Source organism: Xiphophorus maculatus, chromosome 10 (assembly GCF_002775205.1).
Source record: "Xiphophorus maculatus strain JP 163 A chromosome 10, X_maculatus-5.0-male, whole genome shotgun sequence".
Taxonomy (NCBI): domain Eukaryota; kingdom Metazoa; phylum Chordata; class Actinopteri; order Cyprinodontiformes; family Poeciliidae; genus Xiphophorus; species Xiphophorus maculatus.
Window position 1 is genome coordinate 16,394,933 of NC_036452.1, and position 23,834 is coordinate 16,418,766.

Here is a 23,834-nt window from a genome sequence, read left to right on the forward strand (position 1 = left end):
CCTCTGATCTTGAGGCCTCTATGTGACCTTAGAGTGACCCAGAAGGAGAGGTATGGACGCTTAAGTGCTTACAGACAGTTGGCTACAGTTTGCCATATATGGAAATAAGATGCCTGCAGAATAAAACTGCTGAGCACGGCTGTATGTTTAAAGTAACGAAGCCATAAATGTGAAGCCTGCCCTCCCATAAAGACAAACTGTGTTTTTTGCTTTTTGGAAAACTATTTGTCTTTGATTTCCTCTAGAAATCTTGTCTGTAAAATTGGCTTGTTTGTAATAAAATCCTCATTTTATTCCGATCGGTGTGACTAATAGAATTTTGATTTCCTGGATTAAAGGACTAATGTCCCTGCAAGATCTCGAGAAAGCCACCCATGCGTTTATCTTTAGTCGAATTGATTACTGCAGCAGGGTCCTCACAGGTCTGCCTGAAAAATCAATCAGACAGCAGCAGCTGGTCCAGAATGCGGCTGTTCTTGTTCTCACTAGAGCCAGGAAAATAGAGCACATCACCCCAGATGTAAAGTCCTACACTTGCTGCCTATAGCTAGGAGAAATTACGGAATGGCTTAGCACCAAAATACATTGAAGATATTTTGTCATATAAACCTCAGGTCTTCTCTTTCTAGTCTACTTTGCATCCCCAGAATCAGAGCCTAATGTGGAGAAGCAGCATTTATATTATTTTCCACTAATCTGGAACAAACTTCCAGAAACCTGCAAAAATGCTAAGACACAAAATTCCTTTAAATCAAGATTCTCTGCTTTGCTTAGATTTGCCTTTAATAAGTATCAACTGGAACATGTACTCTGTACTTTGAATTGCCTTGTTGTTGAAACGTGTTATACACATGAACTTATCTTGTCTTCACTGAAACATCTCTCAGAGACACATGAAACATATCCAACTTCAATACACTAGCATAAAAGAGCTAGCAGCTACAGACGGATATATTACAACAATCCCTGGTTTCCATACAAAACTGTGATGCGGTTCTATTTTCACACATGCGCAGAAGAGCCTCGCACTCAGCCGGACTGTCACTAGTGACAGGTGTTATGCCCAAAAATGCATGCCTGCCGAGAATTGCATCCCCTGTCGCGGGAGCGCGCATCTTTCTAAACTCTCGCATTTTAATGAGGAAACGGACTGAAATATGACCGAAGACGAAACTTTTAAAGATATTCGTAACAATATCACGTTTCTTAAACATGTCAGCCTTAAAACGATGGGTTTTATATCGCAGATTAATTGAAATAAATACGGTTTTTACACATTTATTGAGACAAATGAGTCGAACGTTTTTCAGTCCGTGTCTGAAGAAAATGCTCTCCGCATTTGGTTTGAAATTTCCCGATTTTTCTTTTAACATCATATTAGCTTAAAGTATTACAAAACAGAGGCCCATTATGTAGAACATTTTATATCATGCTTAACTGTCTAGCATATTAATGTAGAGGGGATGCATTTTAATGACTGAGCCTGCCAATATTTGTATCCCCTGTCTATTGTTGATATGAAACGTAAAGCAGTTGCACAGAGAATAAGTGTCATTACGTAGAAAAGGTGAAGTCCCTCTTAACTCTTTATTTTTTCAAGTTAGCAGAGGGATGCATTTTCTGGCATAGCAAATTATTACCTTGCCAATATATGTAGGCCTTATATATTTTCCACAAATATAATTCTACTGATACAAAATGTATACCAGCAGTTCATAAAACAAGTGTGATTGTATAGAAAAAGTAATTTCACTCTTGACTCTTTATTTCTCCATGTAAGCAGGGGATGCATGTACAGCAAAGCCTATTATTAGCCTGCCAAAATATGCATGGCCTCTCCATGTTCTTCAAATATTATCCTATCGATATAAAACCCATACCAGTAATTCATAGAACATCTCTGATTATGTAGAAAAGGTGAAATCCCTCTTTAATTTTTATTTATCCAAGTTAGCAGGGGATGCATTTTTTGGCAATATGGATGTCGAGCCTGCCAAAATATGCATGCCCTATCTATTTTTCTCAAATTTTATCCTATTGCTATGAAACTTATACCAGCAGTTCATACAACTACTCTGATTATGTAGAAAAAGTTATTTCACTCTAAACTCTTTATTTATCCAAGTTAGCAGGGGATGCATTTTTTGGCAATATGGATGTCGAGCCTGCCAAAATATGCATGCCCTATCTATTTTTCTCAAATATAATCCTATTGATATGAAACTTATACCAGTAGCTCATAGAACATGTGTGATTATGTAGAAAAAGTTATTCCACTTTTAACACTTTATTTCTCCATTTTAGAAGGGGATGCATTTTACAGCAAAGCCTATTATTAGCCTGCCAAAATATGCATGCCCTACCTATTTTCCTCAAATGTTATCCTATTGCTATGAAATTCATACCAGCTGTTCATACAACTACTCTGATTATGTAGAAAAAGTTATTTCACTCTAAACTCTTTATTTATCCAAGTTAGCAGGGGATGCATTTTTTGGCAATATGGATGTCGAGCCTGCCAAAATATGCATGCCCTACCTATTTTCCTCAAATGTTATCCTATTGCTATAAAATTCATACCAGCTGTTCATACAACTACTCTGATTATGTAGAAAAAGTTATTTCACTCTAAACTCTTTATTTATCCAAGTTAGCAGGGATGCATTTTTTGGCAATATGGATGTCGAGCCTGCCAAAATATGCATGCCCTACCTATTTTCCTCAAATTTTATCCTATTGATTTAAAACTTATATCAGCAGTTCATAGAACAAGTGTGATTTTGTAGAAAAAGCTATTTCACTCTAAACTCTTTATTTCTCCATTTTAGCAGGGGATGCATTTTACGGCAGAGCCTATTATTAGCCTGCCAAAATATGCATGCCCCCTCTATTTTTCTCAAATATTATCCTACTGATATGAAACGTATACCAGTAGGTCATAGAACATGTGTGATTATGTAGAAAAAGCTATTTCACTCTAAACTCTTTATTTCTCCATTTTAGCAGGGGATGCATTTTACGGCAGAGCCTATTATTACCCTGCCAAAATATGCATGTCCCCTCTATTTTTCCTCAAATGTTATCCTATTGATATGAAACTCATACCAGTAGCTAAGAGGATAAGTGTAATTATGTAGAAAAGGTAAAATCCCTCTTGACTCTTTATTTTTTCAAGCTAGGAGGGGGATGCATTTCTTGGCAATATCGAATTTGAGCCTGCCGATATTTGCATGCCATACCTATTTTCCCCAAATATCATCCTATTGATATAAAACTCATACCAGCAGTTAAGGGAACAAATGTGATTATGTAGAAAATGTTATTTCTTTATTATCGCTATTGCAAGGATACTGAAGGAAATAAATCTGACAATGCATCTTTGCTAAATGTAAAGCATGCACAAACCATTCTTATTTTGGTTTAACATAAAAATTAAATCACTTTGTTTTCATTAATTTCAACAAAAGAATATTCATAACAAAAGGTTTCCTTAACTCACTTGGAGAGTCCCAAAAAGATGTGAAGAGGTGCTTGGAAGTAACAAGGTGAGAAAAACAAGAACAATTATTGTTTATTATAATAAAAAATGTCATAATTGGATAACTAGAATGTTAATTTAACATTTTATCCTCTCAACAAGGACATTTATGAGAAGCAAAGGGATGAAAGTGTCAATGTGGAAATGTGAAACAGTATAACATGCCATCCAGGAAGGTGTGGTTTCATGTGGTGTGTTTGCCCTTAAAGTAAGTGCTGTTTAAATATATATATATATATATGTATATATACATGGATGCACATGGTCCTCCAGAATGGTTCGGTAGTCCTTGGCAGTGACGCGCCCATCTAGCACAAGTATGGAGCCAAGGGAATGCCATGATATGGCAGCCCAAACCATCACTGAGCCACCCCCATGCTTCACTCTGGGCATGCAACAGTCTGGGTGGTACTCTTCTTTGGGGCTTCTCCACACTGTAACTCTCCCGGATGTGGGGAAAACAGTAAAGGTGGACTCATCAGAGAACAATACATGTTTCATATTGTCCACAGCCCAAAATTTGCGTTTCTCGCACCATTGAAACCGACGTTTGGCATTGGCACGAGTGACCAAAGGTTTGGCTATAGCAGCCCGGCCGTGTATATTGACCCTGTGGTGCTCCCGACGGACAGTTTTGGTGGAAACAGGGGAGTTGAGGTGCACATTTAATTCTGCCGTGATTTGGGCAGCTGTGGTTTTATGTTTTTATATACAGTATATATATATATATATATATATATATATATATATATATATATATATATATATATATATATATATATATATATATATATACAGTACAGACCAAAAGTTTGGACACAACTGTGTGTCCAAACTTTTGGTCTGTACTGTATATACTTGACTATGATTACTTATATTTCTTATGTAATGTAGAACATTGCCTGTTTACAAATCAATTTATATAACCTTTATGTGTACTGTTCTGTCTCTTTCCACATACATGTATATCTATCTATGTCTGAAGATAGATAGAATTATATATCAATATATTGGTATACATGCTTGTTTACGTTTTTGATGTTGTGAAAAAAAGATTAATATGAAAGTGGTTTTCTAATAATCACATTGCCATTAATCTAATGCTATTTTGTAGGAGTAGAACTTTTAAGATGATGAACAGCTTTGGCTTAACAACTTAAACTGTGCATTTCTGCCTGAAATATAATGTAGTTTATGAATTATATTGCTTTATTACATGGTTGATTTATTTTAATGACAATGGAAAGAGTCTGAAATAAGTATAGCAAAAATGTCTAATTATTCATAAATGTCATGACCTCTATATGACAATCTAATACTTTGACAAATATTTTGTCTTTGTAATGAGTCCGCTGTTACTCTTCTTTCTTTTTTCAAAAAAATATATTTGCCTTTACGGTTTGCAGAGTGCATACTGGAAAACAAGGACCAGAACTTTCCATCAACAGCAGAAGCTGTTAATACCATGCGACTCAACATTTCTTCCACACTTCTCTCAGAATCAGGTGTCTTTTGACATGTTTTTTATTCAGTTCCTATGTGGGTGGGATACTATGTTGTGTGTAAAATCATGCACGCACAAAAAAATTGTGTTAGGTCAGCTATTTTATCTAATTAGAAATATTAAAATATTGAACTTTGCAGATGTGTGAAGTACAATCAGGTCAGTGTTTATGTCAAATTCAATTAGTGAAGAACATTTCAATACACCTGGCCTTGATCTCTAATAAATAAATTACACATAACACAGCCCAATAACTGTTGAGGCAAAAAACATAATCAACAAACTTAAAATTGTTCTAGGATACAATTACGTACACTTTTCTTGAGTAGCTTTAATGTAACTTAATAAACAAAAAGGACTTGCAGTTTGTGAAAGTACAAAACTGGAATGAGATGTATTATGTGAACCATTATATTCATTACTGTGTTTTCATAAAATTAACATTTACAAAATGACAAATTTCACAAGATGTACACACATATATATGTAGACATATTAAAATTTTCTGAATGCCATTTTTATACCTTCAGTGGCTTAAGTTGGAGAAAATTATAAAAAAGTAAACACTAAGTGATGCTTTCTTTTACCATAAATCCCAGAAATACCTTAAATACATGTGTGTTTCAATTCATAAATAGACAGACAATATGCCAATATGATGTACAGTTTCTATTACTTGTATTTGTTTATGAGACCAGACATTATCAAAAAGGGATGATTAGACAACTGAGATCTACACAGAGGATTATTGTTCCACTTTCAAAAGAACACTAACAAATGGAATTATTTAAAAGAAAAAAAAAACGCAAAAAATACCATTAAGATTGTTTTATAACATTGATTTAAAGATGCGGTTTGTTTTTCTGTAGAGTCAGTGGAGACTCTACAGACTCTGCAGACACTGTGACAGTGAGGACACAGAAGATCACATGTGGGTAAGACAACAATGTAATGCAGTGAAAAATCAATTCAAGCAAACCATATACCATCCTTAAAATAGTTGCAAAGTATGTAGATATACAAAAATAAATCATAATAAAATAAATAAACACCCAAGGCAGGTAAGTGGGAAGTAGCTTAAGTTTTTTTTTTTTTAAGTACAGTCGTAAAACATTAAACACAGTTGCTTGTGGTCCTAGAATTTTTTTATCTCCATACATGTCAGGAACATGCTGTCATCTCCTCAAATAAAGTTCTACCAATCATATATTGATAATTAAGAAGAAGCTTTATGTTGACAAAACCCAAAATCACCTTCAGTAAACAGATAAGGAGCTAAAAGAAAACATTCTTTATGTTGTTATTTGACCATTTTGTATTATTTATTTACAGATCACATGTGACAGATGCAACTGGTGGTACCACCAAGGCTGCATTAAGGTCCCACAAACCGAAACAGACTACTGCTGTGCAATGTGTTTATAGATTTTATGTTTGTACCAATCTAAATCTTTAATGACTGCAGTTCAGTGGATTTTCAGTTTAAACATGTGACATAATTTTTGTTGACTTAATTGGTTTTCCAAAGATTTTTGTTATGAATATTCTTTTGTTGAAATTAATGAAAACAAAGTGATTTAATTTTTATGTTAAACCAAAATAAGAATGGTTTGTGCATGCTTTACATTTAGCAAAGATGCATTGTCAGATTTATTTCCTTCAGTATCCTTGCAATAGCGATAATAAAGAAATAACATTTTCTACATAATCACATTTGTTCCCTTAACTGCTGGTATGAGTTTTATATCAATAGGATGATATTTGGGGAAAATAGGTATGGCATGCAAATATCGGCAGGCTCAAATTCGATATTGCCAAGAAATGCATCCCCCTCCTAGCTTGAAAAAATAAAGAGTCAAGAGGGATTTTACCTTTTCTACATAATTACACTTATCCTCTTAGCTACTGGTATGAGTTTCATATCAATAGGATAACATTTGAGGAAAAATAGAGGGGACATGCATATTTTGGCAGGCTAATAATAGGCTCTGCCGTAAAATGCATCCCCTGCTAAAATGGAGAAATAAAGAGTTTAGAGTGAAATAGCTTTTTCTACATAATCACACATGTTCTATGACCTACTGGTATACGTTTCATATCAGTAGGATAATATTTGAGAAAAATAGAGGGGGCATGCATATTTTGGCAGGCTAATAATAGGCTCTGCCGTAAAATGCATCCCCTGCTAAAATGGAGAAATAAAGAGTTTAGAGTGAAATAGCTTTTTCTACAAAATCACACTTGTTCTATGAACTGCTGATATAAGTTTTAAATCAATAGGATAAAATTTGAGGAAAATAGGTAGGGCATGCATATTTTGGCAGGCTCGACATCCATATTGCCAAAAAATGCATCCCTGCTAACTTGGATAAATAAAGAGTTTAGAGTGAAATAACTTTTTCTACATAATCAGAGTAGTTGTATGAACAGCTGGTATGAATTTTATAGCAATAGGATAACATTTGAGGAAAATAGGTAGGGCATGCATATTTTGGCAGGCTCGACATCCATATTGCCAAAAAATGCATCCCTGCTAACTTGGATAAATAAAGAGTTTAGAGTGAAATAACTTTTTCTACATAATCAGAGTAGTTGTATGAACAGCTGGTATGAATTTTATAGCAATAGGATAACATTTGAGGAAAATAGGTAGGGCATGCATATTTTGGCAGGCTCGACATCCATATTGCCAAAAAATGCATCCCCTGCTAACTTGGATAAATAAAGAGTTTAGAGTGAAATAACTTTTTCTACATAATCAGAGTAGTTGTATGAACAGCTGGTATGAATTTCATAGCAATAGGATAACATTTGAGGAAAATAGGTAGGGCATGCATATTTTGGCAGGCTAATAATAGGCTTTGCTGTAAAATGCATCCCCTTCTAAAATGGAGAAATAAAGTGTTAAAAGTGGAATAACTTTTTCTACATAATCACACATGTTCTATGAGCTACTGGTATAAGTTTCATATCAATAGGATTATATTTGAGAAAAATAGATAGGGCATGCATATTTTGGCAGGCTCGACATCCATATTGCCAAAAAATGCATCCCCTGCTAACTTGGATAAATAAAGAGTTTAGAGTGAAATAACTTTTTCTACATAATCAGAGTAGTTGTATGAACTGCTGGTATAAGTTTCATAGCAATAGGATAAAATTTGAGAAAAATAGATAGGGCATGCATATTTTGGCAGGCTCGACATCCATATTGCCAAAAAATGCATCCCCTCCTAACTTGGATAAATAAAGAATTAAAGAGGGATTTCACCTTTTCTACATAATCAGAGATGTTCTATGAATTACTGGTATGGGTTTTATATCGATAGGATAATATTTGAAGAACATGGAGAGGCCATGCATATTTTGGCAGGCTAATAATAGGCTTTGCTGTACATGCATCCCCTGCTTACATGGAGAAATAAAGAGTCAAGAGTGAAATTACTTTTTCTATACAATCACACTTGTTTTATGAACTGCTGGTATACATTTTGTATCAGTAGAATTATATTTGTGGAAAATATATAAGGCCTACACATATTGGCAAGGTAATAATTTGCTATGCCAGAAAATGCATCCCTCTGCTAACTTGAAAAAATGAAGAGTTAAGAGGGACTTCACCTTTTCTACGTAATGACACTTATTCTCTGTGCAACTGCTTTACGTTTCATATCAACAATAGACAGGGGATACAAATATTGGCAGGCTCAGTCATTAAAATGCATCCCCTCTACATTAATATGCTAGACAGTTAAGCATGATACAAAATGTTCTACATAATGGGCCTCTGTTTTGTAATACTTTAAGCTAATATGATGTTAAAAGAAAAATCGGGAAATTTCAAACCAAATGCGCAGAGCATTTTCTTCAGACACGGACTGAAAAACGTTCGACTCATTTGTCTCAATAAATGTGTAAAAACCGTATTTATTTCAATTAATCTGCGATATAAAACCCATCGTTTTAAGGCTGACATGTTTAAGAAACGTGATATTGTTACGAATATCTTTAAAAGTTTCGTCTTCGGTCCGTTTCCTCATTAAAATGCGAGTGTTTAGAAAGATGCGCGCTCCCGCGACAGGGGATGCAATTCTCGGCAGGCATGCATTTTTGGGCATAACACCTGTAGTGTTACAACGTTAGCTTGACTGCTAAATTCAGGCTTTACAAACCCCTTGCCGTTCGTGTTAAGTAAGAGTTGTACTCCCCTCTTGACTGTCTTCGTGAGGACATGTTTCTTCGAGAGGTTTGTTTTGTGCGGCTCGTATAATTTAATCCGGAAACTTGCAGCATAGAATGTAAGTTGCATTTATCGGCAGTGAACGGACAGTTAGCCACCGTGGAGCTGAAGCAGCTAGCGACAGAGACTTAGTTTGTGGTTCTGACGTTTAAACCTGTGAAAGTTCGTGGTTTAGTGTTACAGGACGAGTCCACTCTTCACGTTTTTGAGACCGTACCTCCTGTGGACACCTCCCCTAACCTTGGTGTCCACTTGAGGACAGAGAGATTGGAGGCGGTTACAGTGAACCCAAAACCACTGACCAAGGTATCAGACTGTCTGGTCTGTAGCATCCCTTGTGCTCTGCTGCCGTTTGCATTTTCCTCTAATACACTATTTATCAGACGCTGATTTGTGTCCGATTCCAGTTTCATGCAGCAGAAAGAAGGAAGATCCAGGTTATCTGCCTGAAACCTTAACCCACTAGGACATGTGAAGGTTGAAAAGAAGGATTGTGAACAGGAGAATCCCAAGTGGAGTGACTGAGGATGGCTGAGATGATGAAGGTTGAAGCAGATGAACCTGGAGGGATCAGCTCGGAGCCCCCCGTACCTGCAGGCTCAATATCAGAACTAGAGGAGGAAACACAAGACAGCAAAGATATCAGTAAGTGACACACATTTGCTTAACTGGTTTGTAGTAAATCAACAATTATTCGGTTCTAAGAGCAGAATATTTAAAAGTCTTGTGATTTGTGAAGGTTAAATAAAAGTCAATAATAGGCCTTTTGTTCCCCGCAAATCAAAAAAAAGACGTTTCACAAATCACAATCTTTAGTTTTCGCAACTGAACCAACCGCTAGCTTCTAGAGAATACTGCTGATCATTTGTGAATCAGTGAACTAAATGCACGACCTAGTTACCAGTAACCGAACAGGAGTAGATGAACATCAGAATAAAGTTAGAAGGTAACTGTCTTTGTTATGCCTGGAATATAAGTAATTTCTTTATATCCATACAACCAGCACTTCATTGCTGCTTGTTTTGATCTGGAGAAATTGCAACTGAAGTTCTTTGTCAACATTTGTAATAAATTACATTTGAGTTCAGTGTAGAACATTTGTGTTTCTTTTTAAATAGTTTTGTAATCCGGTTGTAGCCAATCGTGCTTGTATGTGGCTGGTTTCAAGCCATGTACAATTAGCGATGGTTACAAATAACTTCCGAGCCCAAGAGAGAAGACAGCCAGTGAGGTTGTTCTTTAAGAGAAAAAATCATTGCTCACCAGTGACCTGAAGGAATTGCACTTTGCACACTTTAATAGATTCAGTTCAGTGTCAGACCCGGTCTGTGGGAGAACTGGGTGTGGGTTCTTATATTCAACTAAATATCATGATAAACTTGAGTCATCTATTGGATTTGATTTTATTGAGAACCCAGATTCATTTGATCAACAAAATGAGTAGCGTCTATAATACAATTTCACAAGCTGTGACGGTGAGAATTGGTCATAATTTAAAAACGATTGGACTTGTAAAGCAAGCCTGATTGAGCAGCTTGCCAATACTATAGTTGTGCGCTCAGGGGACTACTTTATGCTCTGGAGCCAATGACCACATGGGTCAACTGGATTGCTATCATTTGCTAGAATGGCCTCCCTTATCTTTAACTGTGGCAGAGATAAAAACAATATTTTCAATATTTTCTAGCACTGGAAGGTCGATATGTTTACTTGCTACCAAACCACCTTAGTCCAAAGGTTGATTATATGCCATGTGATGGTATCTTCAGAACTGCAGCCTTATCACTTGGACAGCTGGACACTTCTGGTTCAGTTCACCTTTGTTCCAAGTTACTTGATTTGTGGCTGATTGCTCTCACTGTGGTTTGATTTAGCCACATGGACTCAGAAATGGTAACTAGCTAAAAGACTAAATTATTGCATTTCAAACTTAGTCTATATGGACCCAAGTGCTTTTATTCCTGGCCACCAAAGTTTTCTTAAAACTGCGGTATGAAACTTTTATGAACAACATGTTTTTTTATGTGTTTGTTAAAGCTATCACTGCACCCTGACAGTATAACATGAAGACAGATAATCTGTGAAAGAAAATTGAGCTCCCCTGCCTTCTTCTTGTGGGCCTATTGCTGCCAAAATGCACCACTCCCAGTCAGAAATAACCTATCAGAGCCAGGAGGAGGATTTTAGCGCTGTCAATCATACTTGTGTACACGCTGCACATCCTTCCCCCTTACTCTTTGCTGTGCTACATATAGTTCCCCACACCGAAGCCTGCAATGAATGCTCAGGCTTGTTAGTATGGCCACCGATGACGGCGGAAAAATGGTTTTCTTGTAATGGTAATTTATTTCTCCATATTGAACAGCACATTTTTATTTTCAGTATTTTGTCATTATGATTACTATTATTATGATTTTTGATGAGCCTGATTCTTTTGCACTCCCCTACCCCTTCCTCCCAACATCTGACAGACTGATCCCAGTCTAGCAGATGTTGGTGACCACCTTTTCCGGCATTTGGTGCACTATATAAAAGCGCCAGGAGTCTGTGTACTGGTTAAGATTGACAAAGAAAAGCTTTTGGTCATACAGAGTCACAATAGGCAGCTTGATTTGGTGGACACTTGAGATACAAAGAAACATATCTGCAATTATAAATATTATAGAGTTCTAATAATTTCTCAAATTTCAGAAAAAAAGCACACTTTTAAATACGTAAAATAAGATTTCTAAAAGTAATTGTAAGCATAAAATAATGTCTGTGTGTGTTTCACTGTTCCCAGTCTATCAGATGTTGGTGATTAAAGAAGAGGTTCCCTATGACTGGGGCTCCAGTTTGGACCAGCAGGATCCAAACTATAACGAGGAGGCGGCAGTTTGGCTCTGTCAGGATGGAGAGGTGCTTACTGTGAAAATTGAAGATGAAGAGAAGCCTGAGCTATCAGAACTTTGTCCATTTAAAACCAATGACAACAGAGATGCTCAATCTCAGAATAGCAGTTTATATAAACAGATGGAAACATACCCTGATGAAGGGGACTGTGGAGGACCAGAACCAGACAGAAATGTAGATCCGTTGTGTTTCTCTACGCAAGACCAAGTAAAAGTTTGCAAACGAGGTAAAAGCTCTGAACTTTCTCTGAAACTTATGAGTCAGAGTGGAGTTCATGCCAGAAAGAAAAAATTTGAATGCAATTTTTGTGGTAAAATATTTAAACATAGGACTTCTGTTAAATTACACATGACGATTCACAGTGGAAAATTAGAACATAGCTGTTATCTTTGTGGAAAAGGATTTAGAGAGAAGAGTTCTCTTAAAACTCATATGATGCTCCATACTGGGGAGAAACCATTTGCATGTGATGTTTGCTGTAAAAAATTTCCTACAAAGGCAAATCTGAAAACTCACATGAATGTCCATTCGGGAGAAAAACCTTTTTCATGTGATATTTGTGGTGCAATATTTAAGGTAAAGGAAAGTCTTATTAACCACATGTGGATTCACACCACAGGAAAACCATTTGTTTGTAGTGTTTGTAGTAAGGGATTTTCACGCCAAGGAATCCTAAACAGACACATGCGCATTCACACAGTAGATAAACAGTTTATTTGTGGTGTTTGTAGTAAAGGATTTTCCCGGCAAGGGAATCTAAAGAGTCACATGAATGTTCACACAAGTGAGAAATCGTTTATTTGCAGTGTGTGCAGTAAAGGATTTTCTGAACACAGGAGCTTAAAAACTCACATGCGTGTTCACACAGGGGAGAAACCATTTATATGTGGTGTTTGCAATAAAGGATTTTCCCAACAAGGGAATCTAAAAATTCACATGCGTGTTCACACAAGTGAGAAACCTTTTACATGTAGTGTTTGCAGTCAAGAATTTTCTTTAAAAGTTAGCCTAAAAGCTCACATGTGTGTTCACACAAAAGAGAAACCATTTATTTGTAGTATTTGTAGCAAAATATTTTCATGGAAACAGAGCCTAAAAAATCACATGCGTGTTCATACAGGTGAGAAACCGTTTATTTGTAGTGTTTGTAGTAAAGGATTTTCACAGAAGGAGACTCTAAAAAGTCACATGCGTGTTCACACAGGTGAGAAACCGTTTTTTTGTGATGTTTGTAGTAAAGGATTTTCTCTAAAAGCGATCCTAAAAACTCATATGCGTATTCACACAGGCGAGAAACCGTTTACCTGTAGTGTTTGCAGCAAAGAATTTTCACAGAAAGAGACCCTAAAAAGTCACATGCGTGTTCACACAGGTGAGAAACCGTTTGTTTGTGACATTTGCAGTAAAGGATTTTCTCTAAAAGGGAATTTGAAAAGTCACATGCGTGTTCACACTGGCGAGAAACCGTTTACTTGTGAAGTTTGTTTTACAGGATTCTTACAATCCAGAACTCTGAAAACACACATGGCTGTTCACACTGCACAATTTAGCTGTAGTGAGTGTGGCAAAAATTTTGTAAAGGAAATACAGCTGGAGCGACACATCCGACTCCACTCTGAGGAGAGGCCATTTGGTTGTGATGTCTGTAAAAACAGATTTAATCACAAGCACTGTCTTGAAAGACACATGAAACTCCATTTAGGAGAGAAACCGTCCATGTGTGGTGTTTCCTGTTAAGCATTTTCATAACATGGAGTTCTGCAGAAACACATCAATATTCACGAGGGCTGAAACTAACAATTATGACAACAGTCAATTAATCTTTTGACTGCTCAATGATAATTTCAATCTGTAGCTTACTGTTTTGTAATCCACAATGGTAAACATTTTGTTCCACATTCTCCCTTGTCTGTACAGCTGTGAATTTCATCTCAATGGCCATGCGCTTTCACAAAAATTGTGATTGGTGAACTTCAACATGTTTTTTCTTAGATCTCTTGTTCCTGTTGAACATCTGAAACACTGGAGATGACTCAGTCCTGAACTTTTTTCTTTGATTACAAATTAAGGTTTCCAGTGTAATCTGTAATTTTTCACTCCTTCACTTTAGGAAGATGCAAGGAAGTAAATGTTAATGCTTTGTGACATATGAAAGTATTATATTAGCGCAACCATGAAAACTACAAAATAAAAAATCCTAAATAAACAGGTTCTCAGGTACTTAGGATGGGAACTGATCGTTGAATCATTCAAAAAGAAGGGAATGGATAATCTTGATTTGTTGACTTATCTGTGAAAATTCATTTTTTACATTTTTAAATAAAAAAATTTATGATTTTCCTTAAATAAAATATGACAATTTCTTACCAGCCTCCTGATTTAACAAAATCAATTTGGAAGGAGTACATTCTCTTTACCAGGAAGTCATACTTTGTAGAAGAAAACATAAATTTACTTCTAAGAATCAAAATATTGACAATATTGGGAATTGAATGTATATATTGGTCCTAGGGACTAATAGGATATATATCTCATTAGCAATCTTGCAAACATATTTTAATGATAAAGAAACAACCTTAATTCTACCTTAAAGTAAATTTCCAAAGGTTTCTGACTGTGGAGGAGTCCTAACTCAAGACTAGGGTTATCTTTAGATAGTAGATTTATTTTTAAAAGCTTAATTTTGTAAATAGCAAAGATTTACATTTAAATGGACATGCCACATAATTTTATCTGTCAACATGTGTTCACATGTTTCATGTGAGGATACAAATGACTACAAAGAAACAGAACCTAGGAAACTATTAACCAGTTATCAACTAACTTTGGGTACTTCTGAGCTATCAGACTTTGCTTTGTTTGCCCTGCTAATGCCTTTTCTGTTTTTAATTCATGTGGTGTTGAATACACTTTGAGGAAAAAGTTGGATTATTATTAGTTGAGACATGGCAAAAGGACAGAATTTTGTATTTTAATGAAACGTGTCCTCCAAAGTTCTGTTTTTACCACACCTTGCCATAGAGTCTCTTTAACCCAAATAAAACTGTACTTCATTTAAATGGCTCATTACTTTTAAAATTTAGCTCCATAAAGGAGATTTGCATAATTCATTTTAGAATTTGACCTTCTGGTCCAGATGGTTAATTTTGCTGAATTTAAAGACTTCAGTTTATTATATCTCGCACATGTCCCTTGCTGTAAAGTTGCCTCAGATTTGTATTGTCTAACATTAAAGCTCAAGGTCTTGGTAGCATATTCCTTGGACAAAAACCTTATGTTGAGTGGCCAAAAGACAAGGTATTGTGGAGTCTGTGGTTCACATAAATGGAGAAGCATGTTGATATTAGTTTACTCCTGTTAAGGGCTTTTTTGAAATAAAATACTTTATTCAGATAAGTCTGTTTTGAAGTCTTTACTTTGGTTACCCTGGTCCAGTTCTCAAACACCTCTGCAACTTTTAGATGCATTCTTCTCATTAGGAGTCTGAACAACTTCATTGTTTTCCTTTTTTTTTTAAGTTGAGGCTAGCATGTGTTTTTTGCAGAGCTACAAAATTAATGGAGAGAATATAGGGTTTAAAATGAATATATTAGCGTCCCGATCCACACTCCATTCCAGGAGGTGGCGGTAATGGGCCGAAAAATTACTTGTCAGCCGCAATTAAACAAGAAGGCGCCACGGCTATAGTTGATTCAGAAAAACAGTGTTGAGTGGTAAAGCTTTTATAGTTGTACTTTTACTAGTCAGATAGTGAACAGACATACTATGGTGACGCAGAACATTGCTACTTTGGGGTCTGCCGGAGTGACTCTCGATATGGTCACCGTGACCACATGAAGGGAGTTTTTTCATTCCTTTTCCTAAACACCGAAAGAATGCGGAGAAGTGCCAGCGTTGGATAAAAGCTTGAAACTGAGAAGGTTTCACTGTGGAAAATGTAACCAAAGATACTTCTATGTGCTCGCTACATTTTGTCGGGGGGAAAGGGTCCAACAGCTGAATTTCCAGAACCAATACCAGCGACTGCAACGTCTATGAAGGTAATATTACTTGGCTTTTTTCATCATAGTCGTAAACACACTGCAACATAGACCAGTTTACCCAATGGGGTCACAGAACCAAACGAGGAGAAGCAGCATTCAGCATATGCGCCACAAATTTGGAACAAACTTCCAGAAAACTGTAAAACAGCTGAAACACTGACTTCCTTTAAATCTAGACTAAAACCCCACCTGTTTAGGATTGTATTTGAAACGTAATCAATTACAAATTTAATGATGGAACTTGACTTAATGTCATGGTCTGATTGTTGATTCTATGTTGAAATTGCACAAAAATCTGTGAGGGATGACGGAGTCCCAGAGCAAAATTCCGTTAAAAGACGTGTACGGAGCCTTGTGCCGGAAGAAAAACGGCAAGTGACTGAGGATCACTGCGTGTAACACAAACCCTGTAAATTCTAGACACTAATAGGTACCATAGAATTGCACAATAATCCGTGAGGGACGGCGGAGTCCCTGCTCGAAATTCAGTGAAAGAGGTGTTTTTAGCCTGGTGCCAGAAGCCCATTAAAAGGCTGTCTACATCGTTTTAAACTGTGTGATTGTGAGCGTGAGTGGGAATAAAAATAGCAATAGGTATTTTGTTCCATATAACACAGTAGGAGTGTAACAAGTAAACCTTTTATGGATGCAAACTCGACTAAAAACCCACCTGTTTAGGATTGCATTTGAAAAGTAATCAATTACAAATTTATTGATGGAACCTGACTTAATGTCGTGTTTTGATTGTTGATTCTATGTTGCATTGTGTTTCTGTGTTTGATATGATGTAAAGCGCTTTGAAATGCCTTGCTGCTGAAATGTGCTATGGAAATAAAATTTGATTGATTGTATTTGTGAAAGTTCAATCTCATTGAAATTATTGATGTTAATTGTGGTATCATTGTGTCTTCTTCTAAACAAAGACAAGTTTCAGTTATAAAGGTTCTTGCCCCATCTTATTAATAATAATAATTTTACAAAATGCTCACCTTCTTTAAGTTCTTTGAAAATGCCAGCTCTCCTCATTTCAGCTAAGCATCCCAGAACCTCATTCTGAGTGTTTTTCCGGTGCATTTCTGGGACTCAAGCATCAGAATGTTGCATAAAGCTAACATCTCATGAAATTCACCTTGTTTTGTAGGGTTTCTGTTTCATCCTGGCCTCATGGAGAAACATTTTGAGTGGTTGTCAAAAGCAACATTTCACCCAGATATATAATATAATTCTCCTTTGGAGAAAGTTGTGCGTCTCAGCAGCTTCACTCTGCTGGATTGCAGACAGAAAGCCTCTTAAATGCTTTCTGAGACACACTAGTGTGTGCAGCCGCTCTGTGGGGAACAAGTGGTGTTTGATGTGGGAACATTACTTAAATTTTCCTGGACATAAGATAATATTTTTTTGTCAATTAATATCCACATTCCATCCAACCATTTTTTACTTCAAATTAACAAACAACCCCAAACCCAAGTAGCTAGGACTAATGTTTGATTATGTGTTTTTAATAAGTGAGCCTAATCTCATAGTATTTTATTTCTTGCTTATAGGTGGAGAACATGACCCACAAATGGAAAGCCCCAACCCCAATAAATGAAGGCTCTGCTGAAGTAGCAAAGCAACATAAGAAAAGGTTGATCCGTACCAACACCGCTACTTCAACGAGCTCGCCTAACAACCAACAGGCAGACAGTGAGTCGACTAATCTTCAAATCAGTAACATAACAGTAGGTCCTGCAACAGTCATTGTGAATCTTTCATCAGTCCCAGGTAGGGTGACGTGTAATATAGGTTTTCTCTTAGTATGGCTTGTACGATGGCAACATCTTAAAACCTTTACTCCTGAACTGGCAAAGGAAATACTGTTTTTCTCTGCAGTCTTTTGAACTATTTTTAATTTATTTTTTCAATTTTTTCATTGTCAGGAAAGAGTCAATTTTTTTTAATGTCTGTCTTTTGGTTAAAATATCTTTTTAGTCCTTATTTTGCAGATTTGGCAGCCCAGGATGAACAGATTGTTATGGTGGACAAATCCTGTCAGATTGATACCAAATGTGACGAAATGATAAAGTTAAAAGTGGAAAACCATTTCCTGAAGAAAAAGCTCTCAAAGTGTAAAAATCAAAATGTGACTATAAAGCAGAAACACTTCTTTTGTGTTGATGATGTCAAAAATGATGACAAGCAGCTCAGATTTTACACTGGTCTGACCTGGCTTCAGGTCATAACTCTGGAATTTTCTTGGACTCTTGAGAGACGAACCATCGCATCACAAGAACTTACTAAAGTCCGAGCAATATCCAAGTAAAGGGCCTGGTGAGAAAAGAAGACTGGATCCCATCAATGAACTATTTCTTACCTTGATCAGACTTGGAACTGGCTTACTTCATAAAGATTTGACGTACAGATTTGGAATCTGTGTTAGATCTGCCTCAAAAATAGTCACGACTAGGATTCAGTTTATGCATCTTCAGCTTTCCACACTGAAGAAACCAATGTTTGCAACTCGAGATACTGTAGCCAGAAATCTCCCTTCGTGTTTTAAGAAATTCACAGGGGTCCGAATTATCATTGACTGTGTTGCATTCTTTGTAGAACAAGCCTCTAATTTGGAGCAACAGGATAAACTCTCATCATCATTCAAAATTCGTGGCACTTGTAAAGTTTTGATAGATTTTTGTTGTAGTTTTGCTAGGTGTTTCTCCCACCGGGGCTGTTATGTTTGTATCTGATGTTTATGAAGGGCAGATTTCTGAGGTAGAAATTGTTCAGCAAAGTGGATTTCTTGATAGCCTTGAAGCGGGGGATCTTATTTCTGACGTGGCCTTCACCATAGGGGACATTCTTGCAGAAAAGGGGGTTCATAACGTCCCACCATTTTTGAACGGGAGAAGAAAGCTTGAGCCACGGGAAGAAATTTACACTAAACAAACTGAAAGAGTAAGAATCCATATAGAAAAATGCATCGAGAGGATAAAAAAATTTAGATTTCTGAGTAAAGTTATACCCTTGTCACTGCAGCCAATGTTTTCACAAATTGTTTTTGTTGCTGGGTGTTTAGTTAACTTCCAAGCACCCCTAGTTGCATGAGTTGAAGTGTCTCGAGTAGTGATGGGATTTGTGGCTGTTTAACTGGAACCAAATCTTTAGGCTCGTTTCCAGGAGCCATTCGAATGACTGATTTCATTTTTATTTTTATAAGACAGACAAAAATCTCCTGCTCTCTCAGACATAATTTGCTCAGAGGTACACATTTTGATTAAAAAATACAACTGGATCCATGAAAATATTAGGCATGCAAGTAAACCTTTAGCTGATTGAGACTACAGCTGCCTTCCGGAGTTGTTTTGTTATGCAAATATCAATCACTTTGATTTCTGCTCTGTGTGCTGTTTTCTAGTGTTTCTCAGGTACATTTGTAATAGAAAAATAATACTGATGTAATGAAAAGTAAAATAAAATGGAAAAAAAAAAACAAATCCTGTTAAGCTGTTCAGCTTTCATAAACCAGGACACAAATTTATCAACCCAACTTCTTACCACAGAGATACTAATAATAGGGACATATCTTTTAAAAGCCAACTTCTGAGTTCTTATTCAAATGGGATTTAAAAAAAATCTCAGTTGAGGAGTATGTTCTGGTTCAAAAAGCACTTGTAAGACCTTTTATAATTTTTTTTTCATGTTATTTATATGCAGTATTTGTTATAATGTTAGAAACCCTCGAAATAAGCTGTGTGTTTAAGACCTGCAGCTGGTTTTTTTGTTGCCAGCCCAGTTGATTAAAAAAAATCTCTCTTGAAAGTGTTTCTATGGCTATCTCATTATAATACCCTAAAAGATTAACATCTCATTAACTATCTCATAATGAGATAACTATCTCATAATGAGCGATACTATTATGAGATAGTATCACATAACAGAGACGCATAGTTGTCTCATTATGATGAGATATATTTTTCTTTTCAGTGGCGGAAACGAGTTTCCATAAAAACTAACTGCTGAGTTCAGGTTGTGTTTCTGAAAATTCTTTCAGGCCGTGCCCACGTTGGACACTTGCCCACGTAGATGACCAGACATTTTGGAGGTCTTTCTGAGCTTTACTTTTTTTCACGACTTTTCAGGCGGTACATTTCAAAATTCTAAATTACATTTATTCAGCTAATGATTTTTTTAGGATAGAGATTTAAACTTGAAGTGAATGTTTGTGCATTATTTCTTGTCTTTATTTTTATTTTATTTTTATATTTAACAAGGTCTTTTCCTCTATTACCGAGGATATTCATTGGTCAGTAAGCAGGAAGATAACCGGAAGTGACGCTGCTAGCTTGGCTAGCTAGTTCCGGACACAAAAAACGTTTAAATTTTAATACAAAAGCAGTATATTGACTGTAATTGATAGTCTTAGTGAGAATATCGTTTCTGCATGTTTGTTTCGACCCGCTGTGATTATTTACATAATATAATTAGCCTTCATTAGCAAACCGAAAGGGTCGTTAACCACCGTGGAACTAATGCAGCTAACAGCGGGGAGTTGATGGGTGCTTCTGGCTTTTAAAAGTTCTGCAGCATCGCTTTACCTCTGCTACAGTCTACATTTTTTATTAATACATTTTACATGCTCACAGGCTGATTTGAATCTGATTCCAGTTTCTGCAAAAAATGTAGAAGACCCAGTTTTTATGTCTGAAACCTTGATTCACTAGAACATGTGAAGGTTGCAAACAAGGATTGTGAAAAGGAGAAGTCGAGAGGACTGAGGATGTCTGAGATGATGAAGGCTGAAGCAGATGAACCTGGAGGCTTGGAGCCCTCCATACCTGCAGCATCCACGTCACAACTTGAGGAAACAAAAGACAGCATAGATCTCAGTAAGTGGCACACATGGATTAACTGGAAGTAATCAAAGTGATGCATTTATGTGTAAATATTCCAGCAGTCGCTGCAGCGAAGGCACAATTTAACTTACTCAGGCCGGCAGTTCATTATTGAAAATGCCTTTATTGGAAACTATTACAGTATTTCGTGGAGTAACAGAAAATGACAGCATCAATACAGTGGCAGACTGAATGATAAAATGTATGAGACTACATCCTCGGGGTAGCCTTAATGATTTGCCATTTATTTTGCTAGCTTTATTTGTTATGTGTGACAGTTTTGGTTTATTTTTGCTAGTGATAAAGTTTTACCAAGATGTGATGTTGAAATTGAGAATGGATTCTGGCAAAACATGATTAAAATATTTTTCTTACATTTCTTTTTATGTGGGGAAATGTGTTATCTAAAGAAGTGACACTGAGTTTAAAACTGAACCACTCACTGTAATTACACGCCATCTTAAGTTGCTCAATGACTTTGTCCTAAAGTCTGCCAGTATCTGGACATTTTCTATTGGCATTAATAGTTTGAAATGCCCTTCATTAGTTCCTTTCAGAAGCACAAGGACATCATCCAAAACAAAGTCTTTAACAATGGAGTAAGATTTCATAAAAAGGAATTATACGTTTATTATGTAAATCACTGGAGTTTTCTTTTTAAGGTTTTTTTGTTTGTTTGTTTGTGTGGAAGCTTGTTCACTAATGTCATTTTGGATTTCAATGTTTTCAGCTCATCAGATGTTGGTGATCAAAGTCGTTCCTCATGACTGGAGCCCGAGTTCAGATCAGCAGGACCAAGAATACCCCCACATAAAGGAAGAAGACGAGGAGCGGGGGATCAGTCAGCAGGAAGAGTGGCTTACTGTGAAGATTGAAGATGAAGAGAAAAGTGAAGATGAAGAGAAACACCAGTCATCAAAGTTATATCAACTGAAAACTGAAGACAACAGAGAGACAAAAGCTGTAATCAGCACCTCAGCTGAACAAATGGAAACAGAACCTAATGGAGGGCACTGTGCAGGAGTAGAACTGGACAGGAACACAGGTCCAGGATGTTCTTTTCAACAAAGTAAGATGGCTATTCGCGGAAGAGATCAATCATCTAAACTTTGTTCCAAACTTATGGCTCAGATAGGAATCCAAGAAGGCAAGAAGACAGATGACAGCAGCCCTTGTAGTAAAAGTTTCAAACATAAGACTCAAGACGATTTAAACATGACAGTGCACGCTGCAAAGGGAGACCACAGCTGTGATATCTGTGGTAAAGAATTTGTAGTAAAGCAATATCTCCAGACACATATGAGACTCCACACTAGTGAGAGACCATTTGCTTGTGATATTTGTTCTAAAAGGTTCCATAGAAAGACAAATCTTAAAATCCACATGATGGCCCATTCTGGAGAAAAACCTTTTTCCTGTGTGATTTGTGGTAAAAGATTTAAGGTAAAGGAAAGTCTTAAAAATCACATGAAAATGCACACCACAGAGAGACCATTTGTGTGTAGTGTTTGTAGCAAAGAATTTTTAAGACGAGAAAGTTTAAAAAGTCACATGTGTATTCACACAGGAGAGAAACCTTTCATTTGTAGTGTTTGTAGTAAAGGATTTTCACGACATTTGGAACTGAAGAGACACATGTCTGTTCACACTGGGGAAAAACCATTTATTTGTAGTGTTTGCGGAAAAGCATTTTCCCTGAAAGACCATCTAAAGAAGCACATGCATGTTCACACAGGAGAGAAACCTTTTATTTGTAGTGTTTGCAGCAAAGGATTTTCACAAAAGCAGAATCTAAAGAGTCACATGTATGTTCATACTGGAGAGAAACCGTTTGTTTGTAGTATTTGCAGTAAACCATTTTCACGACAAGAAAGTCTAAAAACTCACATGCATGTTCACACGGGGGAGAAACCATTTATTTGTACTGTTTGTAGTAAAGGATTTTCACAACAAAGGAAACTTAAGACTCACATGCGTGTTCACACTGGAGAGAAGCCATTTGTTTGCGGTGTTTGTAATCAAGGATTTTCGCAACCCAGAGACCTGAAAAAACACACTGCTGTTCATACTGGTCAATTCAGCTGTAGTGAGTGTAATAAACGTTTTGTGAAGGAAATCCAGTTGGAGCAACACATGAGACTCCACTCGAGGGAGAGACCATTTGGTTGTGATGTCTGTAAAAGCAGATTTAATCAAAAATGTGTTCTTGAAAATCACATGAGACTCCACTCAGGAGAGAAACCTTTTGTTTGTAGTGTTTGCAAGAGAGGGTTTGTGCGACACGAAAACCTTAAGAAGCATATGGGAGTTCATCAGGGTTGCAATTAATGTGTATTTGTTTCTTCTGTTCACCTGGGGGATTTTATTATTGATTGGTCTATCAGTGGTGCCCAAAGTCGGTCCTCGAGGGCCGGCATCCAGCGTGGCTCGTTGGATGGCCTAAGAAGAACATTGACACGCTGAGAAGGTTGTTACTACCAGCAGGGAGAGAACTAAAACTCTCTGTTGTAGTTCTCGGCGTTCTGGATCAGCTGTCTGAATGTTTAGGCAGCTGTGTCATGACAATGTTGCAGTTAATAAATCCAACCAAAGATAAATGCATGAATGAGTTTCTCTAGATCTTCAAATCTTATTTACTCACATGATCTGTATTTTTCACTCACCACTGCTAGAAAATGCCTTTTTCATCATGTTTATAAATATGTGCTGTTCAAAAAACATCATCATTGTTTTTAGATGTGTTATA

At 36.6% G+C, this 23,834-nt stretch overlaps 2 protein-coding genes across 2 annotated transcripts; both read left to right on the top strand.

Annotated features, from left to right (window-relative positions):
* The first annotated feature begins 8,921 nt into the window (after nt 1–8,921).
* Nucleotides 8,922–15,561, top strand: LOC102228516 (gastrula zinc finger protein XlCGF26.1-like). The gene is made up of 3 exons (XM_023341062.1): nt 8,922–9,588; nt 9,690–9,927; nt 12,065–15,561. Exons 2-3 carry the CDS (start codon nt 9,810–9,812, stop codon nt 13,909–13,911), a joined length of 1,965 nt encoding a protein of 654 aa, XP_023196830.1. The 5' UTR covers nt 8,922–9,588; nt 9,690–9,809; the 3' UTR covers nt 13,912–15,561.
* Nucleotides 15,562–20,558: 4,997 nt separating this feature from the next.
* LOC102227917 (gastrula zinc finger protein XlCGF26.1-like) lies at nt 20,559–23,539 on the top strand. The gene is made up of 2 exons (XM_023341070.1): nt 20,559–21,082; nt 21,819–23,539. Exons 1-2 carry the CDS (start codon nt 20,974–20,976, stop codon nt 23,414–23,416), a joined length of 1,707 nt encoding a protein of 568 aa, XP_023196838.1. The 5' UTR covers nt 20,559–20,973; the 3' UTR covers nt 23,417–23,539.
* The last annotated feature ends 295 nt before the right edge of the window (nt 23,540–23,834 follow it).